The sequence below is a fragment of the Ammodytes marinus genome (genome assembly GCF_949987685.1).
Source record: "Ammodytes marinus genome assembly, chromosome: 6".
NCBI lineage: Eukaryota > Metazoa > Chordata > Actinopteri > Uranoscopiformes > Ammodytidae > Ammodytes > Ammodytes marinus.
This window is the reverse complement of record NC_137235.1, coordinates 32,193,714-32,209,499: the sequence shown is the minus strand read 5'-3', so window position 1 is coordinate 32,209,499 and position 15,786 is coordinate 32,193,714. Positions and strand designations below refer to the sequence as shown.

Below are 15,786 nucleotides of genomic sequence, written 5' to 3'. Positions count from 1 at the left end.
GTTTTGTCCTTGATGGTGAGGGTGTTGTACCAGGCTGAGATATTGAAAGTGAGTATGGATTCAATGAGTGAGCAGTAAACCACAGTTAAAATGTCCTTGCTGACATTAAAAGCTCTGAGCTTCCTCAGCAGGTGGAGGCGCTTCACTTTCTTGTACACAGATTCAGCATGCTGTGAGAAGGACAGAGATGTGTCCAGCTCTGTACCAAGGTATTTAAAAACCTCAACCTGTTCAACTGGCTGACCGTTGATGCTGAGCGGTTGAAACATTTCCTGTGAGCTCAGTGTTCCCCTGCTCCAACAGCACAGCTCCTTGGTTTTGTCAATTTGGTAGATAAAAAGGCCCAGGGTAAAACCAAAGGGGCGCTTGAGCTGCTAAAATGCCCATTGTATGACCTCAGGGCAAGTGTGGAAGCCCAATCAGCCGACAGGTTAAATACACTCGTCTGAATAAAGATTTTAGGAAATGAACTTAGGTAAACAGAACAAAATGGGCAGGGGCGATTGCCTCCCCCAGCAAACAAAGCCATGTTCATGCACTGCACAGACACCCCAGCATATAGATAGTTTTATACCTTCTATAAAGGCATCCCAGAGTGCACTTCATCACAATTTGTGTCGGGCAAGCAGAGAGAGCACTTTATCATGTTTTTTCATTATAATGTTTTATATGGCTATCGAAGAGGGCACCCTTTCAGATGTTTGACATATTGACATATTTTGTGGGAATAGACATACAGTAGTACCAATCTATAAATAGATCATAATTTGTTTCAGCATAAGCTATTGACAAACTATTAAATTCAATTCTTAATCTGAAAATACCTTTGGTATTTGTGTCACATACAGATAAGCAATGATGACATGCAGTGCTGAGTAATATGTTTGTTGTCATCCAATGAATTACAAGTTTGATTAATATATATTTTTACTGATAACTGTGAAACAGTTGAAATCCCAGAGGCAAACACCTGGCCACCTAGCTTCAATGCAGCAGTTGGGCTGGCATTAGAATCAGTACACACCTGTCAAGAAGCAGGTCGGCTTACGTTTGAGGATAGTAAATCAGATATGACATTAATCTTATAATCTTAACATATGCTTGGATATAAATATCAAGTTTTACATACATGATTGCAGATTTACTAGGCTAAAAGTTGGGTAAGTCATGATAGCTAGCAGGTGCATTTGCATATCAAAAATTCAGTTTACATTCAAGTTGTTCATAAAAACAATCACAATAACAAAAGAAACATTTTCCTTTTAAGGTAAAACATATAATACTGTGCCGTCAAAGAAACAGACATAGCATAATATGAATAAAATATTTGTATATCACATGGAAAATATAATTACATGGAAAAAGCCTGTGAAAATGATGGCAAAGAACTGTTTTTATTTCTCAATAACTAGAATTTTTTTATTATCATTAATATAGTTTTTGGTAAACTTGTAAAAATACTTGCATACTTGCAATAGTCAAAACTCAAGCATAAGTTAAGTGGAGTCAATGAATTAGTGAAATCAGTGACTGACTTAGAAATATAACACTGCAGTATTTGTGTGGTTTACAAATTAGCTAACATTAGCCACCATTAGCTACTCGTCATACCATACCAAGCATGTTAACCCATCGTATTGAATTGACCAACATTTCATTTGTTTCATTTTCACTCAGTTATACACTATAAGCTAAAATGGTTTGGTTTATTTGTAGGGGTGTAACGGTACACTAAAGTCACGGTTCGGTACGTACCTCGGTTTAGAAGTCACGGTACGGTACAGTACGGTTCATAGTTAACGGAGAATGAACAGCTTTAGCTGTCAGTAACTAGCTGACAGTATGTAACATACAAATAAAATGCATAACAAATATAAAAATACTGCTGCAATTCTCCAATAAATAAAATACATACGGACCACGGTCCACCTCTGTAACACCAAATACGTGCCTGTACCGTCACGGTACGGTACAAATACGTGTATCGTTACACCCCTAGTTATTTGAAATCATTTAGACCCACTCAGCGGCTATGTGTTACTGGTAAAAAAATAAAAAATTTGAGTAATACTCTATGAAAGGGACGGACACTAAAGTAATATTCACCATTTATACAGAACTATTAACAGAAAAACAATCAAAATCTAAAACTATCTGACATAAATGGAAATATCTATAGGACATTTTCATTGTTCACACTCATATCTGAGTTATTCAACCGAATAACCTCATACCAAAAACAAACAATGGTGAAAGTACATTGGTGGTAGTCAATGCTTTAAAGAAGGTAAAGCTCCTCAGAAGCTACAATATGGTACAAAGTCACTGAGACCTTACAATATGTAAGGTAGCTGTAATCTTTGAACTTTGACCTCTAAAATGTACACAGACATCTCCAAGCTTCATGCTATTTGCAAGTTTACTAAAGAAATAAAAAAAATATTGTTTAATTTGCAGCAGTCGTAGTTTAAAAAAATAATTGTTTAATTTGCAGCAGTCGTAGTTTTGTGAATGCTTGGTTTGGATGTATTTGCAGACTCAAAGTGTGAATTGGTGTCAACTTTGGTGAAATCCCTCAAAGCGTTCATGAGATTATTGCATACATGAGGAATCTCAAAAATGTAATCAATTCATATTTGAGTCATTGACATTTGTGCAAAATTTGAATAAAATCCCTCAAACAGATATTGTATTCAGAATATGCGAGGTGTGTCCAAAGGCATGCTGTTCAAATGTTCAGCTCATTAACATATTATAACCCCCATGTGTAGAAGATCATATGCATACTGCTATAGTCAACAGAAAGCACATCCATGTGGTGTGTGGTGTTTTTTGCCCCCAACGCAGCCTTCAAGGCAGCGCTGGTTAAGGTTAAGGTTAGGGTTAAAGCCACTACGAGTAACATGGCACGTTGGCGTCACCTTTGGACAAAAGCAGTAGTATTTTTACGACGCCCGCTGTCGCAAAGCTGTTTTCTAGCTCGTGCCAGGCGTGTGAGTGTGAACTGAGAAGGGCATATCCGTGTGTTGAAAAGTGTGAGGACTCTTTTCGGCTCTGTGAGAGTGGTTTTGACACTGCATCAACTAATGCCAGTCAGTGCTACACACACCTGATTGCAATGAGTTGATGCAGCAGCGTCACCTAACTACTCTCTCTCACGGAGCTGAAAGATTACGTGTCCTCACAGAAAGCGAATGAACGAGAGACGGCAATTAGTATGGATCACGATGAGGTAATGTGTTTGTGTTGTTGATGTAAATAATGATGGAGTAAACACTGCAGTCTAGTTTCGCTCTTGTGAAATTGTATACACGTTGCTTGGCAACGCCCTCGTCCCGCCCGTAGCCTATAATCACTCTCCCTTTTAGCTTTTCTTCATTGCATTCTCTTTTTTTTCTTTGATGATTCAGCCCCGTCATCAGTCATTATGACGACAAATAACTGTCTCAAACAAGGCTCCCGCTCCCCTTCCCTCACCTGGAGGGATAGGCTTCTCAAATCGCGTTGCAGCGCCACACTGAAATCTGCGACCAATACGGATATGTGACCATAGAGCCTGCACGACCGAACCGAAAATCGGACTGGGTGTGCGACCAGACCAAAAGCAGTAATAAAACTATATAAAAACGTCTTTCTTTGCACTGATGGTCTCGTTTGCTGTTAAACGAGGAAACATGAGGCTGTTTAAAAGATATTTAAATGTTACTCGTAGCCGCTTTAAGGTTAGGGGTTAGGGCCTTCAAGGCAGCGCTGCTTTAAAGGCTCTGTTGGTGGCACAAAACACCATTGTGCAGGAGAAATTAAAGTGTATAGTTGTCATTATAAACAACTGCATACATTAGGCTACACTTGACAACTGAACTAAATGAAGCCCAGGTTTTCATAGATGACCTCATCAAGAGCATTGTCTGTGGCTTCAGTTGTGCTTATGCTGGCAGTCACACAGTCAGATGAGCAGAGAGGGATGGTGTTGGACGACGAAGAAGACGGACTGACTCTTGTTTTGCAAACTTGAGCATAAAGGTGGGCAAAAGGGTCTGGCTTGCTTCCTTTTTCATGAGACACTTCCTCCTCTGGCATGGGCTCGGCGTAAATGACCTCATCGTCGGCAAAACACTTTCTTTTCCCTTTACTCTGAGTGACAGTCTGTTCGTTCTGTTCCACGGGACTGAGTTTGTCATACACCTCTGAGTAGACGGCATCCGGGTGATCAATGTCTAAGCAGGGATTCAGAGTGGAAGAGTTAGGAGGGGCAGTGACTGGTTGTCTTGCACTGGTGGGGGGTTTGAGCGGGAGATAATCTGCAGGGTCTGCGTACAGAGCAGTGGTTGCTTGCAGTAGTTTGGGTACAGATTTGATGCAATCTGCTGGATCTGCATACACAGCCTCTGATTGGCCACCAAGAAGAAGTCCTCCGGAGGGTTGGCTGTCATGTGTGGGGACCAGTGGGAGAGGCATAAGGGTGATATGAGTTGGCTGCGCTGATACACACTCAGAAGAACCGACCAAATTTTCTGGAGAACGAGCACTTTCCTCTAAAGCAGCAGATTGACTGTCCTGTGTCCTCAGTTTGTTCTCCAGAATGTCAGCCACACTGTTCACGTCAGGTATGTCAGGGAGAGGGGAGGAAGCCTGCATCCTTTTCTCACTATCTTGGTTGGGAATACCTAAGGTAACGGGTGAAGTCTTCTGTTTGATTGTACTCTGAATCAAGGAGAAGATTTTCTCAGCCTGCTGTGTCTCAAAGGTGAATGTCCCAGGACCAGAGTCACAGCGTCTGCCTGCTTCAATGGTTAAGGCCATCTGGAGAGTACACACAAAGGGGGACAAAAGAATGTTCATGTAAATGGCACATCTCTGTATGGAAAACAATCCAATGCACCACCCCTGCAACAATTGTGAAATGTGTATAGTTCAGTTTTTATACCGTATCAATCAATCAAAGTTCATTTATATAGCACCTTTCATATAAGTGACCAATAAGTAATAATCAAAATATATGAGTTATTAAAATGACAAAATAATTATAAATAGTCACTGAAAACAACAATCACAAATTATGACATAATAATAATGATAGGGGAGAGAGGGGTGAGATGTGCCACTTTTTACTCAAAGAGACTTTAAAGTGAGGCCTTGACAGTTATGTCTCCAACTCAAATATGTACATATATTTCAGGGTGTTGTGCATCCCTGGCAATAAAAACTTTGGATCTGGAATAAACTGTTGAAGAAACATAGCTTTCGGAAAAAAAGTTGTCTTGTGGCATAACGGTGTGGTGTAAGTGCCGTTGGAGAGAATACCATGGGGTAAATTGTGCCATTGATATATATCTCATAAACTGTAATGCAAGACAAATCCATTAGACAATCACTTATTTAAGGTTTATTTAAAGTAAATAAAGTAAATATTTCACAAAGATTGAAGGACAATTTTCTTAAACAAGGCCTAGCAGATCTAATGGTTTTACCTGCAAAGCTCACAATGACAAAGTCACCATCATCATCTTTCTGGCCATTTGAATTCTCATCAGTGGTGTCGTTAAGTGGAATGGAGATGTCACTCTTCTGAGCTACTGTAGACAATCACTTTCTTTTGGTGACCAGCGTATACGTACAGCCATGCCAATGGCACAACTCTCAGAAATTTACTTTGCACTAGCTGCTCCGCCCTTGTAGAACCAACTGCCATCTGGCATATGTGATCTCCATTTCTGCCTTTAAATCAAGGCTCAAAACCCATCTGTACACCCTGGTTTTTCCTCCCCATTAATTATCTTACCTCTGCACTACTATCTTTGTTTATATGTGGATGTCTGGGCTTTATTGTTATTTTACCTTAAAGCTCCCATATTATACACTTTTCGGTTCTATTATACACCATATTATATGGTCTTAGTGGTCCCTAATACGTTTTTCTTTAATTGTTTGCTGAAAAAAACTTTCAGATAATTTATTGTACTATGCTGATGTTCAGCTAATCTCACAATGGCCTATTTTTAAAAAAAGAGCTGCAGCTCCCCTCGTAAATATACAATCTTTGAGCTCCCCCCGCCCCCTGTCCGGAAGCGAAGCCAGATACGCCTCGCCCTCTGTCTGTCAGGGCCATGGACCAATAAGAAATAGGGGTGTGGGCTGCACAGTGGAAGCTTCTGGCTTTCCAGTTTGTGAGGTCAGAAAAGGGGAGAATTCTGACTGGAGTATATTGGGTGGGGGAGGGGTGGTGGTTTCAGAAAGGGGGAGAGTGAGAAAAGGAGAGTGTTATTTTTTTAAATATTTTGGCAGTCTCTAGGCACACCGTGGACCCATGGATATGTTAGAACACATTTAAAAAGTGCATTTAGCATAATATGTGACCTTTCATTTTTTACCTACTGAATGCACTATGTTCAGCACTTTGGACAGTGCAAACTGTTATAAATGTGCTTTTATAAATACATTTTACTTACTTGATTACTTATAACTCACCCCAGGCCCTCTGGCACAAATCACCCCAACCCCAGAATTTTGGATAATAAGCATGATGCGGCAGTTTAGGGCTGACATTGAGCTAACTATATAGACACAAAGTGTAGCACACTAAAGCACTAAAACATGTGTCAAATGTTTTCAAACGTGTCAATAATTGTTCAGACACAATAATCAAAAAACCTTGATAATGGAAATATTACTTTGAAAGGCAAAAACAATGTTTAGAGCTTAAATGTGCTTATATCTTATTCCATGTTTCTCCCTTCTTTACAGGATGAGTTAAATGGATGTCTCTTCTTAAATATGTGGTCACATTTCCAATTTCTTCTATGGTGTTCTAGAAACAAGGGGTGGCACAACTTCCCCACCGGCACAACTCAGGCCACTCTCCCCTACTAACAATAATAAAATGTGTTATTGAGTGTGTGTTGGGAAGATTTAGATACACCTTACCTTATCTCTTCCATATCGTCTCAGCAGTTCGTATGGCCATTCCCTAACGATGTTTCTCTTCCGTGTCTCTCTCAGTAACAGTGTCTCTCGCCCCACCTGAAGCCAGTAGGACCCCTGCAGGCCACATCGTGTTGCTGCCTCAGTCCTCTGAACCACCACCCAATACTCTGAAGCTGGATGGAAGAAAAATAATATCTTTAGTTCTTCATTAATATTCAAATAATAATGCAACTTGCCGGTTGGTAAAGTTGTACCTGTAAGGTTAACTGTCTATGACATATAGTGACAGACACAGAGCAAAACTTTCTTACATTAATATGGGTCTCCATGACCCCATGACTCCCTCCTGCATTCCAAATCACATACTCTTTCTTTTTACTACACTACATACTAAAGTACTGAAGAGTTTTAGGGCCACAGGAGAGAGAAAAAAATCAGATAAGGAAGATTTTTTTTCATTATGTTGAGAAATGTCAAGAATAAAGAGGAATACTCCAAAATGCTATTGGAGTTAGTGGGGCATTTATGTATTTTCAGCATACTACAATTGACTTGCATGTATTGGGACATCCTAAATCTTTTTCTGGCATACTAAATCGTATGGAAGTATGAGGTTTGGAACGCAGGGCCTGTTGGAGCCATTATGCCAGGGGTGGCCACTAGGTCGATCGCGATCGACCGGTCGATCGCGAGGGTAGTGTGGGTCGATCGCGTGGCATTCTTAAAAAAAAAAAATATATATATATATATTTAATAATTTATTTATTTATTTTTACTATGAAAGAGCGAACGAGCCGTGCGAGCATGCGCCGACGTTCGGTGGAGGGAGAAAGGACACCACTTTCTAATTTGACAGTGAGCTAACCAAAGCTAATCCAAGTCAAGGAAGTGGAGAGGCTTCTGCACTGTGACAAATTCTACTATGTAAAATACAGCCAGAGAGAGGAAGACTGTTCACACAAACAGACCACCACATATTCTAGTGCAGGGGTGTCCAAACTACTAAACTTTTTTGCATTTCTTAGTTAACCCACTAGTGCAGGGGTGTCAAAACTGATTGATTGGGCTGTGGCACATTTAAAAAATATGATGTAATATGGCCCTTTTAATTTTTAAATAATTTAAATGCACTCATTATATTACAGAGAAATATGTCCCATAAAAGAAAAAGAGCACCAAGCCCATCCCAGAGGACCCTGCATAATATTTTATTTTAAATTGTTATTATTATGGAAAATCCATGTGTCCTTCTCCAATAGCTTCCAATTCATCTGACACAGTGTCTCCATTTTTTACATATAAAATTCTTCAGCTTTAGCCTCTTAATTTTCCTCTCAAAGTGCACCAGATTCATAGCCTGGCATTCCCAGACCTGCCACTAGACGCTGGCAAATTAAATTTGCTGCGCGTGTTGGTCTGGAGACGCTCCGTTGAAGCTTATCAAGACTACCAGAAATCTGGTATAACGTTTCAATTGGTTCTATCTAATATGGGCGCGCCAGAGCCCTTTATATGGTGCTCTGGGGAGGACGTAACCGGATGACGACAGTGACGTGCATGCGACGTCGAAGCTGTGATAGTAAACATCAAAGATGGCTGCGGATATGTTGTGTGAGTTTGAGACTGCTTTGGCCTCGACCCTTAACGAATTGGAAGACGGGACTCATAGCTTTCACTAGCAAGTAAGTGGAATGTTCTGTTTTGCCGACCGACAACGGCAAACGTTTAATTGAACAGTTTAACAGCTGTTCGCTAAACGAACGGGGCTTACGTCACTTGTGCATCGCTCTGATTGGTTGTAGTGCTATCCAACTGCGTGCAGTGGCATTTGAAATGCACGAGTAGGAGCCGCCCCTAGAGTTGGAAATTACTATTGATCGTCGCCAGACCCTCTATCGTTCAAGATATCAGGGTCAGGATTTCCAGGCTACCAGATTCATGCATTTCACTTTAAAAACTTTAAAAAATCTCCCGGGGGGGCATACCCCAGGACCCCCCTTGGAGGGGCGGGATCTCGGCTGGCTACTATTTTCACCCAGCTGGACATTGGACGCAAAAGCAGAAAACACTGGGTGTATCAATGGCATTTAACAAGAGGGGGGGTGTATCTGTTTAATGTGCAAGTAAAGTGTTGCCGTGAAGAAGGATTACAATTTACGAAGACACTATGAAACTAAACATCAGAGCAGCTATGTCCTGATAAATGTGTTATTTTTGCAAAGTGGCCTGGCCCTTTGCAGATTTTTCTGTATGTGGCCCTCAGTGAAAATTCAATTCTGCACACATTTTTCCTCTTAACTGAGAACTGTACCATACAGAACAGAACCGTGACTTAAAAACCAAGGTACATACCGAACCGTGACTTTTGACCCCTTATAGTAGGTGGTAGCTCACTCTGACTTGGTCATTTTAAAAGTAGCTCACAAGCTGAAAAACAGTGGCCACCCCTGCATTATGCTACTCTTTTGTTTGTTTTATTTGGTGACATGGATTTCTGTGTTTCGACCACTGGGTGGAGCTTTGGGGTCTTCAGAAAGCATAAATGTAATCACCTGGCACGGCCAGATGTGTGTCATTTGGGAAAGCAAACAGTTCTGTACCGTGATTGTGTCAGCGTGTCACCCATATTTGTTTGCTCTGTACTGAAATGATGGAAGTTAATGAACTTACCTTACATAAATGAAACAACTGGAATATGCGCTAAGGTGAGCATTCACCGACAACAAGAATGAATGGGTCACAGCACTCAAAGATAAGGAAGTATCGGACATTGATTATTGGCACCACAGAACATGCGTACGACCGAGTTCTCCCACACCGCACCAAACAAGCCTAATGTAGAGCCGGTTAATAGGCTTAGCTCTACACTCCCAAAGTTTGAGAAAAAGAACCCTCTCTCTTTTCTCAACCCTTCTGAAAACCTCAGTTCAAAAGCTCCAGTCAGGGTTTTCTTCCCTTATGACGTCATAAAGGGAGAAGCCACGTCCCCTTATTACCAACCAAACTTAGCACTGCCACCACCTATGATAAGCTCCACCCAGATATCCCCGAATCTAAGAGGGAGTTATATTCAAACTGGCAGTTATATTCAGGAGCCAATCAGAGCAGACTGGGCTTTCTGAAAGGCGGGGCTTAGAGAGACAAGCACCAAAATGTAACGATTCAGACAGAGGCTGAAAAGAGGCGATTCAGCAATAGCACTGTGAGAAAGAATTTTTTTTTTTTGGACACCACACCATGAAAACAGTTTTTGGTAGAAACCCAAATCACAATTTGGAACCTAAAAAAATATCATAGAAAAGTTGACCTTTAAGACAGAAGGACATTATAAAATATAGGGGATAAAAGATAAGTGTTTGAATAACAGAGGGAAACAAGTGGCATTTGGGTAAAGGTGGACAGCAAAAATAACGAAACAGATCTAGTGAAATGTTGAAGAAGAGGAGAAGTTAAGAGCATAGGAAAAAAAATTACCTCCATCTGCTGAGGCATATATCTGGTTGTCTTCCATGTGAAGCAGATTAGGGCCAGCACCTTTCTGAGAAAGGGACAGGGAAGCACAGAATTACATTTAAACTTTATGCAGAAGATACAAGTGAGATACAGTACTAGCTACAATTTGGAATGCTTATATAAGGCTGGCCAATGATTATGGCCTGTTTTATTGATGTAACAAACACAATTGATGTAATTTCCTTTTTCACCTGAAACATGCTGTGACCCAGTTTTTCGACCCACTCTACACAGTCGTCTTTGAACGCAGCAAACACCATTGTTCTGGCCTGTGTCTCCACACAAAATGCCGACATGTTCTCCTGCAAATAGGACAGAGAGCACCTTAATGTATTTGATAATATTACATTTTTACATACTCACATTACATAGGAACACTACATATTAATTTTACATATTTACATTACAACTGATTTTATACGCTGGTTTTAATGTTTCACTTACTTTTACTTTTAAAATCTTTTTCTTTGCTTTTATATATCGTGTGTTGGCTTTATTGTTACACCTTTTTTATTTGCTTGTGTACTAATTTTTTTTGTAAACTGTCTTGAGTAAATTGAAAAGCCCTATATAAAATTAATGTATTATTATTGATAATTATTTTATTATTAGTGACAGATGGGCTGACCATGGGGCAGGCCTCAGCATTCGGGGGCAGTCTGAGGACACTGTTCAGCTCGGACAGGCGGACAACCTTCAGCTTCCTGTCCACATGAGGAGAGTGGTGTCTCCTCACCCCAGCACTGTGGTCCCCTCCAGCAACGCTACCTGGAGCATACAACGAGCACAAACAAACACAGGATAGTAATATTAAGATTATTTATTTCAAAAAAGAAAATTGGAAAAGAAAAAGATGAATTTGATCTTTTTAAGACAAAATAAATGTATAATATGCACCTATGAGAAACTCAAGGCTTGAGTTTGGTTAAGTTTGTAACACATGCTTTCTGTTCAGAGGAAATGTCTAGGGGTGGTGAAACAAATTCATATTAATTAATAATTTGCAAAAATCGATAAAAAAAATTATAATTTAATTGTAAATGTAGCTGCCGCTGGTTATGTTGACTTGCCTTAAAATCACATGCATTACAAGCTTTACATTGAAATGGAAATAAAAAAAAGATAGATAATACATGGACTTTATTTCATGCCATAATTTGCCACAAAGCCTTTTAGCACACAGTGGACTGGAGTAGATCCTAAAATCCTCCTTTGAACTGAAACTAAAAAATTTCTTTTTTGAATTGAGAATAGTTTTGAATCGAGAAATGAATTGAATTGTGACCCCAAGAATCGAAATCGAATCGAAACGTGGAATACCAAAAGATTCACCCCCCTATAAATAACATTATAAGGGATGGTTAACTGTAGGGGAGAACGGGGTAAGTAGGCACACTTTTTACTCTAGTGAGAATTGCTTATCACCATCTTTCAATAGTCATACATTAAACTGAAGCTTAAGGTGTTGGCTTGAAATGTGTACCCCTCGCTTTTTCTATCGTATTGTAATAAAGAAGAAATTAATCATCAAAGACACCCTTACACATTGTGACAACCAACCCCATCAAGGGGTCGGTTGTCAAACACTATGGCGTTGTTTGTCACAATGTAATCTTAATGGGAATAATCTTAAAAAGAAGGCAAGAAAGTAGAACTAAATTTGAAAGTTTATTGCATTGTCAAGTTGACAAATAGGCCTATATAACGTTCTGTAGCCTTGGCAGCTGGTCTAGTTTGGGATGCACTGGGTTGTTTTGATTTTGTTGCCCTTTTTTCTTTTGCTTGCTAGCTGCCTTTTCCTGCTCTATTCTTTCCTTCTCTGGGGTGTCAGTGAGGATACAGCTTGACAATTTATTTCATTATTGGGTTCCTTTTCTGGCTGCAGCCTTGAGATAACATGTGACAACCAACCCCCAAAACAATTTGACGACCAACCCCAACTTGAATTTCTTGCTAGCATCAAGGCCAACAACCATCTGACAACTAATTAGCTTGCTAACCACAATCTAAACTATAGTTTACCCTTCACACTTTGTATGGGTAACAAGTGTTTTGTTATAAACCCATTGTGTAAAAGCCTAAAAAGGTTCCGAGATATAACGATTGTGACAACCAACCCGTGTGACAAATTACCCCGTTCTCCCCTACCTCCTGTGTCCTTGATCTCCAGGCGACCCACTCCAGTACTGCTGGTGGGAAACAGAGACAACAACACTGGCTTCCATTTCTGTGTGTGAGAGAGAGAGAGAGAAGAAATGACAGAGATTAAACGGTTGTCAGGACAGCTCAGGATAACACTGGCTACAATTGAACTCTCAACAAAAAAAAGAGGGAATGCATGACTGCGTTGTGTCTCAGTTTATAAGTGTGATGTGTGAGATTAAATTCAAATCCAAGAGATTCAATCATAGGGGCCACTGCAGTGATAACGCACACAGCGTGAGTGTGCGTGCTCTCTGTCAGTGCCAGCACAGGAATGTCAGAGAGGAACGTGTGCATGTGTTTGGACTTGTTCCTTTTGGATTCCTACAGTAATCCTGAAAACCAACACACATAAAGGCTGAGAGCTTTCCCTATACCACAACTAAACTATGGCTCATATGTAATTCCCCCTGTGTACATCTGAAGGAAACGCGGACACAAACATACTTTACACACGTTAAGTCTCACCTGGTAAATACATACAACACTGAGTCATGCAGTATTATAAGCCAGCATGACAGTTCACCATCTCTGTTAGTTACTAATTTAATACAGCATCATTAGATCGTTTTTTTATTACTATAATCATAACACAAACGTTTTCTTAAACAAAGGCTGTATATTCAATTCATAATTCATACGCCAAGGTCATACATGATCACTTCTACTAAAGAACAGCAAAGTTTTAAATAATGTCATGTACTCACCTTGCCAGATTTGTGTGGTTGGAGGTAAACCTCTCCTGTTTTGGCCAAAGAGTCCATCTGTAGAAGTAAAAGCAGTTCTGTTGTGGACTTTGCACTCACAAAGACGTTGGAGCTTTTCCAATTTCTTCTTTTTCTTCTTAAGGTGAACAGAGGAATAAAGGCGTGACCACAGTGAGACATTCCTGAAATATGATCCTCACCTTAAACTCATACGCACATAGAGGTGCAGCTGACATTGCAACATCAAGGGGGACAAAGTTTAGTTTCAGTTAAATCTATATTGATATGGGGATTGTTTTATATACACTGAGTTAGACATTTTATTGATTTTTGTTTTCTACAGTGGACTTATCATAATGAAAAGACTACACAAAAACATATGTTCATTTTACCAGGTTCAATTCTGTGTTCATCCCTAGCAAGGACTTGTAGTTCATAGTACAGACATAAAAGCACTGTGCATCACCATGCAGAAAGGAACTTGATATAGGCTATGTTGTTCATATTTTGATATAATTTCAGTCATTCTGCTTTTGAACATGAATGATCCAAAATGACAACAGGTTATGAGAGCGGCTAAGGAAAGGTCATCGCTCAATAAAAAGAGTATGCCAGTTTACAATGCAAGGGAATACAACGTGCTGCCATTGGGGCTTCCTCAAATCAAATCAAATCAGTTTTATTCATATAGCCCAATATCACAATTAGCCTTTTGCCCTTAAATCGGCTGAAGAACAAGAACAGATTTCGCCTAAACAGCTGTTGACAAAGATGTGGATGAAATAATGTAGGGGAGAACGGGGTAAGTAGGCACACTTTTTAATCTAGTGAGAATTGTTTATCACCTAAACATCTTTCAATAGTCATTCCTACATTAAACTGAAGCTTAAGGTGTTGGCTTGAAATGTGTACCCCTCACTTTTTCTATCGTATTGTAATAAAGAAGAAATTAATCATCAAAGACACCCTTACACATTGTGACAACCAACCCCATCAAGGGGTCGGTTGTCAAACACTATGGCGTTGTTTGTCACAATGTAATCTTAATGGGAATAATCTTAAAAAGAAGGCAAGAAAGTAGAACTAAATTTGAAAGTTTATTGCATTGTCAAGTTGACAAATAGGCCTACATAACGTTCTGTAGCCTTGGCAGCTGGTCTAGTTTGGGATGCACTGGGTTGTTTTGACAATTTATTTCATTATTGGGTTCCTTTTCTGGCTGCAGCCTTGAGATAACATGTGACAACCAACCCCCAAAAAAATTTGACGACCAACCCCAACTTGAATTTCTTGCTAGCATCAAGGCCAACAACCATCTGACAACTAATTAGCTTGCTAACCACAATCTAAACTATAGTTTACCCTTCACACTTTGTATGGGTAACAAGTGTTTTGTTATAAACCCATTGTGTAAAAGCCTAGAAGAAAAATACTGAGGAGCTAAATATTTTCAATTTGACATGAAAAACACAAACAGTCCTCTCACCTCAAATGCAGCAGTCTAACTCCAAGGAAGACTATGTAGGTGACCTCTGATCCCAGTTCTGGATATTTACATACCAAAATTTCACAGACAGCGCCTTCTGGTTCCGAGATATAACGATTGTGACAACCAACCCGTGTGACAAATTACCCCGTTCTCCCCTACTCTGATCAGTCAGACAAACCCATTGTACAATGTTTTGCAATACAATATGAACCTTCAATAGTTAATGATATAGTGTCGTAAAAGTGCAGATTCAGCTCTATGGTATTTGTCAGACTGGAGTGTAAAGAAGGAGTTCTGGACTGCATTCCATTGTAATGATTCTCTAATTGATCTGTCAAACTTAATGATGTAAATGCAGGAGACAGATACATGTACCATGTTGTGGTGTGAAAATGGCAATAGAGAGCAGATGAGGACAAAAGGACCAAATGACAGTAAATCTCCTCACTTCAAAAAAAGAGAAATTTAAAAAATTATCTCATTGTGTTTTGACATTAAAGCAACAATTCTTCCTAAATGTATTCACTACTTGAATGTGTCCATATAGCCCCCAGCTTAATACATAGGGTGTTTTCTGATCTGACACCCTGTATCAGCAGGATGACATCATTTGTCCGTTCATCCCAATCATTGTTGGAAAATAAATGTAAATATTAAATGGTTTGGTTCAGGTATAAAAACAACGTAGACTTTGAAATGTGTAAAGAGCATCAGTTTCCTGTAGGACTTTGTGTTCCCCCGAAACATCCACCTCTCTATGCTGACTTTGTAAATTAGACAGGTAACATGACTTCCCCCTTTGCTCCTGTCATAATAACTGTGGTCGCTAGAGGGGGCTCTTGCTTAAAAGGACTGTCTTAGTCTCCTTAAGTTTATGTAGAAAAATGCTCAATGCAAAACCAAATCCTCCACACCAGGCCCTTGATTGTCTCTTGTTTGCCCACAGGTCTG

General features: G+C 39.8%; 1 protein-coding gene across 1 annotated transcript; it reads right to left on the bottom strand.

Annotated features, from left to right (window-relative positions):
* Positions 1 to 737: 737 nt before the first annotated feature.
* LOC307252428 (docking protein 1-like) lies at positions 738 to 13,473 on the bottom strand. The gene is made up of 7 exons (XM_080030093.1): positions 13,347 to 13,473; positions 12,586 to 12,664; positions 11,066 to 11,205; positions 10,629 to 10,739; positions 10,399 to 10,462; positions 6,925 to 7,097; positions 738 to 4,803 (listed from the first exon to the last, which is right to left on the bottom strand). The coding sequence occupies exons 1-7, from the start codon at positions 13,401 to 13,403 to the stop codon at positions 3,862 to 3,864; spliced, it is 1,566 nt and encodes a 521-aa protein (XP_079886219.1). The 5' UTR covers positions 13,404 to 13,473; the 3' UTR covers positions 738 to 3,861.
* Positions 13,474 to 15,786: the final 2,313 nt, after the last annotated feature.